Consider the following 7,599-nt stretch of genomic DNA (forward strand, 5'->3'; position numbering starts at 1 on the left):
GGGGTGTTTTGGCAGGTTTATCTTGCGTTTTCTTCTTCCAGAACGGATCATCACCCTATTAAAGATTGAAACGATTATCAGGGGGTTTAAGAATATGGATTAAAGCAAGGAATTGGGCGCTCTTACAGCTGGCGGTTTATTTGAAGCGTAGAACGGACTAAGCCCTATTTTATTGCAGTCGGCCAGCGGTTCATCCAGCATCTTCTTGACAGATTCAGTAATTTCAGCATCAGTCAGCTGAATATCAATATGCCGTTGAGGATCTTTCACGCCCCTTGTGTACTCACACATTAAATCGGGGCGACGGCTTAAAGGTAAAATGCTCCAAGACACCCAGTAGCGGACGAAGTCAATGCCTGTTAAACCGTTGGCTACAAAGGCCCTGAGCTTTGAAAGCTGTGATGCATATTTGGCCCGTTCCTTTGCAGCCAGCCTTTGAGGGAGTGGATGTGTGCTAGTAAGCCGGTGAGCACGGTAACCAGGCAGAGGATTTTCACCAGATGGAGATGTATCCCAGCAATAGAACCAAGTTTGGTTCCAATCTTTCGGGTGGCTATGATGCTTAGCACGAGGGAAGCTGACGTCTTTCCTTTTCTGAATTGACATCCTGCCAAGTTCAGTGTTGGGTCCATCTGTAAATTCTGTATGGCGGTTTAAATAGAAGAAATCTCTGAATAATTCAACCGTGGGCTCTTCTTGCAGATAAGCTTCGCAAAACACTTGAAAGTTGCAAATATTGGACAGAGAGTTAGGTCCAATATCTTGAGGGTGAAGTTGGAAGCAATGGAGCAGATCCGGGAGGGCTGAACCCTCGACTAAGATGATCGACAAAAATGATCACTCCCCATCCTTGGGCTCAGGAGGATTTTCTGGACCGGGGGCTCTCCAGTGGATGTCTTCCTTTTTCGCTAAAGCGCCGGTTGCAACAGATCCGTTCAGTTGCTCTTCTGTAACCCGGGATTGAACCCAGTTACACGCATAAAAGGAATTGGCCATTATTTCACGACCTGAAAGAAAGATTTGTGTTGGTTTAAGGTTCACGGATAATCCGCCAAAGGTTAAAAGACAGAAAGTGTTGAAGCATGCAGAAGTGTTAAACCGGAGATTGGGATTCTCAAGGTTACAAAGATGAGCGCGTGGCGGTTTAAGAGAGAGCTAATGGTACCTGGCGGGTTATTATTTTCTAAGAGCTAAGCCGCCTACATAGGTTTTGAAAATATAGATCTGAAGTTGGAAATAAGGCTAAGTGATGAAAAACAGGTTTCACAGATTTATATCACAATTTTGGATCTGCCGCACGTCAGAAAAGGAAAACATATTCAGATTTAAAATAGGTGCTTGAGCAGTTCATCAGATTCAGATGGGTTTTTTCTGTACAAAAGGAGATGTTCTAGTGATGAAAAAGGGAGCTATAGTTACTACCGTATAGGAAAATATCAAGTTTGAATTGACCATTTACGCTGCGGAGAAGAACGGGGGAAGAACAACACTGAACTTCGATGAGCTCGCAGAAACCCTAATGGGATATATGGGAAGAAGAAGGAGAGATCACTAGGGCTGTTGAACAGCGGAGGTGTGCGGACGAGAATCTGGTCAGATCAAGTTGATGCAGCGGCCGTTGTTGGGGCAGAGGCGAAGATCGACGGCGGCGGCAGCACTCGAGCACTGGGGCGACGCGAGGTGGAAGAAAGACGAAGAGGCAAAGGGGGGAAAAGGAAAGGGACCCTCGGCCCTATTTATAAAGGCGAATGGATAAGTGGCAAGCGCGGGAATCGAGGAGGTCGAAAACGGATCTGTATCAGGGTGGACGCCTTGATTTTCGGGGATTCATTAAAAATAAGGAGATACAGTAAAGATTTTAGTTCTGCGTAAAATTAATGATAGGTGACGTCACGATGGGTTATCATGATTCCAGAAGATGACGTCATGGCGATTTACAAGCGTCGCAAGGATAATAAAGGAGGGTTTTTTTCTAAGTGTTGAAAATTGGCATGAACAAGTTCAAATCAACTTGGGGCCTAATGTTGGGGATATAACTATTGAGTATAAACCGCCCAGGAGGGGCCGGGTTATACTCATAGTGATTTACCCATATTGGAAGCCCATGAAGACATGGAAGATGGCGCTTTATGAAGGAGGCTCAATAGTAAGGCCCAAAGCCTAAAGGCGGATTAGGGCCCAAAGATGTAAACCGCTGTAAGATGTATAACTTGTATTGTAAGATAGGAAAGAGTAGATACCGAACCGGACACGTTTATGAGCCGGCCGGGAATCTATAGACCGCCGGGTGTCAACCTGTGTATACAAAGGGACGACCCGGCGGCGGTTTAGGGACAAAAAACAACAACCCGAGAGCCAGGCAAAGCGTATTCGCTCCCTGGTCATCAAAACCCTAACAGTACCACCTCAAACTTGATTAGGCCTTTAACTTCACCACAAGGGGCCGAACCAGTATAAACTCCCCTTGTCCTTTGGTCCTGTTTAACCCCTTTAAACTAACCTCGTCGCAATGGCTCCACAACTAAGTCCTTCCATGAGTACATCTGCCGTGACAAAACCACGACAGGAACCTTTGCCAAAAATATAGGATATTGAACACATAGTCGACCACGTGCCATAATTAGATCTAAATCTTCTCCGCACTTAATTAAGTTTACATGTTCGTTGGTAAATAAAATGGAGACAAATTATGGACAACATATATGGTAATAAATTATCTTATTTCCATTTAATATATGGCATGGTCATTTAACATAATGGTATTCTGTCGAGCTATCGCGCTAAAATCGAGCGAGCCAACATTGGCTCAAGATCGGCTCGTTTCTCGGTCGAGTTACATAAAGTGTTTAAACTCAGCTTGTTTCTTTTCGAGTCGATCTCGAGTCGAGTCAAAAAACGAGTCGATCTCGAGCGGCTCACGAGCCTCGAGCTTTTCTTGCAGCCATAACTGTAACCTACCTTGTACAATAATATTCGACACAATGTAACAAAAGGATGAGTTTATATTCATATGTATATGTTTTTTTAGACAAATGCATATGTATATGTATAAGCGCGTGCGTGTGTTGAAAAAAAAAGAAGTTCAACATACAAGACCGGCCTATGCATGCTTTTCTTTTGACGGGCCCGCCTACTACATGCTAGCTAAATCGACACTGGTCACCGGCCCGAACGAGCGAGACCCACCGGATTCTGCGTGTCCCGCGGAAGACCTACAACGACACGCGCGCCCGCGATCTCACGTCGCCACGCACGCTAACAAAACCTAGTAAATCCGTGCTAGCCGAACACGTACGTCCGTGTTGAGTGATGGCACGCCCCATCTATGGATCTCATTCATTCATGTCCAGGCAGCTCGAGGAGGCTCCTTTCCATGGCCATGGGTGCGCAGCGCGCTCGTCAAATCATGGGGGCCGCGGAGTACGGACCCGAGGTTGCTTCGTATCGCTTCAATCGCATCGCGCGTCGCCATGCCTTTTAGCATGGAAAAATAACTACGCACTCGTGAGATGCGTCGCATTTTGATTTTGATTTTGTTCGCCGACGTGCGTGTGTGCGTGCATGCTCTTGTGTTGTGCCGGGCCGGCCGCTGGACGCATGGTATTCGTTTCAACGCCAGGTTGCGATGATGCACGAGTCAATGAGCGTTTCATTCTGTCATGTCCGCGCGGGCACGGAGCCGATAGACTCTTGGGAGGTGTTTGTTTGCAGATCGGTAACGGCAACGTAAACGTAATGGATTTACACCGTTAATGTAAACGGTATGGGCATAAACTGAAATCTGTTTGGCTATCAGATGTAATGGTAAGAGGAAAAGCAGGGATGGAAACAGGAACCCGTCGGCCATGGCGCAGGGAAGAAAACAGGAACCCGTCGGCCATGGCGCAGAGGAAAGCACGGATGGGTTCTAGATTGGTAGAACTAAGGCCACCGCCGGCCGCTGCTCCTGGCGTGTCGCCGCCGCTGCATGCTGAAGAGGGGAAGCTCGGGACCTTGGCAACCAGGGCTGACGGCGACTCGGTGGAGGAGGGTGGGTGAGGACCGGAGGAAGAGATCTGCCGCTGCCACTAGCGCCGCAACTCGCGGAGATCGGTGGGCGGCAAGAGATTTTCTGTGTTGGGGACTTGGGTTGACTCGGTTTTCTCCCTGTAATGTAATTCGTTTACGCGGGGGTGTGGGCGGTATCGTGCTAAAACTACGCTGGGATCTGTTTATACTTTATACTCTTTTTGTCTAGATGTGTAAGTCATATTACGAAAATCAAATAAACCCAAAACACTTAGGCGTGGTGCATTAATTTCTACCTCGTTTCTTGTTTCTTCACATATCAACCAATAATAGATGTGGGTTGTGAATGCTTTTAATGACTTGAGACTATCAAACACAATATGCAGTGGTTAGTTCATTGCATGCAATGCTATTAATTAGCAAATAAACATTAAGTTCTCTCGTTTTTTCCTCCTTGGTCATGGTGCACAACCTAAGATGACTTATTCACCTAGACGGAGGGGTACAAAGAAAGAAAAACCAAACATGGGTAACGGTAAGAGGTTACATTGTAATCAGATGTCGGATGAAAAACTGCGAACCAAAGACCTCCTAATATTGGTATATATATATGAGCTAGACTTTGTCGCCACCGGTGGCGGAGGCGGGAGTGGGAGTGGGAGTGGCGGGGGTGGCGGCGGCGGCCGCGGTGGCCATGGCGCCGATGGTGTCGGTAAGGGCGCTCTCAAAGATGAAGCTCTTGTCCTCGGGACTCTCGGGAACATATACGGCGTACATCTTCTTGACGGCAGACTCGATGGCGGGGACGAACTTGTAGTCCTTGTATGCATCGCCCATGGTCTCCTTAATGGCCTTGCTGAAGGCGGAGTCGAAGACGGTGGACCTGTCCTTGGCCGGGGCAGTGTCGGCTGCGGTGGCTGCAGTCCTGAAGGCGGTGTCGATCTGGTCAATGGCCTTGAGCTCGCCAGCAGGGATCGCCCCCTTGACTTCCTCGCGGGTGGGCTTGACGGCGTGGACCTCTAGGATGCCGGCGATGATGCGGAGCGACTCGCCAAAGATGGCCACGAAGGAGTCATACTTGGCCTCCGGGGTAGCGCCCTGGGCGTTCATTGCGGCCGCCGCCTGAGCGAAGACGACCCTAGTGCTGATACTGGCGTTGGCGCTAGACACGTTGGCTAACCCTTCGAGTGTCCAGTTGCCAAAGTTGTTGCCGAAGGTGGTCTCGAAATACTTGGGCTTGTCCGCTGGAGGGACCACGGCTGCAGCCGCCACGGCTGCCTTGAAGGCGTTGTTGGCCTTCTCAATTAGCTTCTGCTCCTCGGTTGTGGCCTTGGGTTGTTCCCCGGCTGGGGCGTGGCCGGCTTTGGCAGCGTACGACACGGCTGGCCCGGCCACGAGGGCGACGGCCACGAACATCGCCACCGTGCATTGCTGCACTGCCATTGTTGATGCTCTTGTCTTGCGTTGGTTGGTTTGCACAGTACGTAGGAGGAGAGATTGTGGTGTGGTGTGAGGATGAAGGAGCTTAGCTCTATATATACATGCCCAAATTATCAATCTCCTCCTCTCCTCTCCCTTTTTAGCCAACCTAATTATATCTATGAGCTCGTCATCCCACAGACCAATCAATTAGATCGCTAAATACCGGTTGACCTCGTGGGGTAATAACCTTCCCATCCGAACTGGATATGATCCTTTCCTCTCTACCAATCCTCCAAATATATCCACCCTTGAAGGATGAAAGACCAAACATGATGTTGTGGCCACGTGAATGATGAACCTCTCTTAGGGGTAGATTGTCACAGATCATACTTATAGGGTTCTGATTACGCCCACACGTGTGGCATACTAGACATCCGCCCACACACCGTGTGTGGCGTGAGCAGGAGGCAGCCCACACGGGCTGTGTGTGGGCGAACATTAGAATTGCGCACACGTGTGGGCGCAGCTATTTCGTGCCACACGCCCAACAAGTACTACTCATATCCACCCCGCACGTGTGGCACGAAGCAAAAATGCCCACACGTCCTGCGCAGCTACGTTAGGTACCCGCGGGATGACGATTTACTTGCCATCCGGGATGGCAGATGTAGTTATCCGGGATAGCAGATGTAGTTGTAAAAGCATGGCAACTCTATCTGTTTTGGTTAACTATAGTTGCCATGTTTAATTTATGGTAGTTGCCGCGTGCATTCAAACCATAGTTGCCGTGTGTGATTAACTACTTGCCACATATGGTCAAACAGAGGTTGCCATGTGTGTTTACCTAGTTGTCAGGTGTGTCCCAACCATAGTTGCATGTATGGTTAATCATAGTTGCCATGTGTGTTTATCTGGTTGCCACGTACGAGCAACTGCAGTTGCCGTCTAGCAACGAATCATAGTTACCATGTGTGTTTACCTAGTTGCCACGTACGCGTAACTGCAGTTGCCATCCAACAACGTACGAATGTCGTGTGGGCGAAAAGTAGTTCGCCCACACGCGCGTGGACTAGGTGATGGTTGTGCGGACAGAAACTAGTTCGCCCACACAGCGCAGCTAGCAAACCGCGTGCTGCGGGGCGTGTGGGCGAACTCTCCAACGCGCACACACCAGCCCCGTCCTACGTGGCACGCAAATTATGCCTCAATGTGTCAAGATTCGTGCAAACTCGACTGGACGGTGATCCACGCGTGTGAATGAGTTGCAAAACTGTCACACATGTGGGCGTTAGTATTTTCGTACTTATATTAGGGTAGTACTTGGCGTTTAAAATTCTTGGACATAACAAATCAGGGGTGGTTATCAATCTCAAACATTGCTTGGCAGGCATTGCAAGCCTAAAAAATGTAATCTCTAAAGCTTTTACCTCCCTCACTTTTAGGAAAGCAAAGTGTCCACCAAGCGAGCCAATCCATCTTTTTAGTATCCTCTTCATCTCGCCACCAAAACTGAGCAATAATGACATTAATTTCTTTGCAAATTCCTTTAGATAAACAGAACATAGAGACGGCGAACACAATTATAGCTTGAGCTGTGGCCTTTAGTAAGATCTCCTTCCCTCCAATGGAATAATTGCTTCTCAATCAATCCTTTCAACCGTTGTTTATATCTAGAGAATCTACTGAATTAGGAAATTTGTGTTAATCAGGTTGCTATACGAGCTGCATTGTTAGGATAAAATCAGGTCAATAAGAAAGCCTGAAGCTAGAATATCTACCGATTTAGGCCAACTCTAACCGATCCCCTATCCAACATTAGAGGAGTAAAATTTTGGTTTTACTCCCCTAACCGGCACGTATCCGATCCCCAGAACCGAATGGAGGAGGATGATTTTTTACTCCGCCTCCTATTTGGCGCTTAAATTTACTTGGCCGGTATCGCTCGGAGGAGAAAGTCAGCCTTTCTCGCGCCTCTCCGCCCGCCACTGCCTCTTCGGTGGCGCACCTCCCGGCGACCGTCCGCCAACCCCGCCTGTTAATTGGAAGGAAAGGATTGTGTGCATCGATAATTCTCATTGATCGTCCACTAGGCACATATATAGATACAAGGGGTGCGCCTGGTGTCTTGTCTCCCAAGATACAACAAGTTACAGAGAGGAGAGAGACGCG

The 7,599-nt window shown here is 48.5% G+C and overlaps 1 protein-coding gene across 1 annotated transcript; it reads right to left on the minus strand.

The window, feature by feature from the left end:
- Window positions 1–4,517: 4,517 nt before the first annotated feature.
- Window positions 4,518–5,504, minus strand: LOC123100200 (major pollen allergen Lol p 5b-like). Its single transcript, XM_044522162.1, has one exon. It carries the CDS (start codon window positions 5,449–5,451, stop codon window positions 4,624–4,626), a length of 828 nt encoding a protein of 275 aa, XP_044378097.1. The 5' UTR covers window positions 5,452–5,504; the 3' UTR covers window positions 4,518–4,623.
- Window positions 5,505–7,599: the final 2,095 nt, after the last annotated feature.

The sequence above is a fragment of the Triticum aestivum genome, chromosome 4D (assembly GCF_018294505.1).
Source record: "Triticum aestivum cultivar Chinese Spring chromosome 4D, IWGSC CS RefSeq v2.1, whole genome shotgun sequence".
NCBI classification, from domain to species: domain Eukaryota; kingdom Viridiplantae; phylum Streptophyta; class Magnoliopsida; order Poales; family Poaceae; genus Triticum; species Triticum aestivum.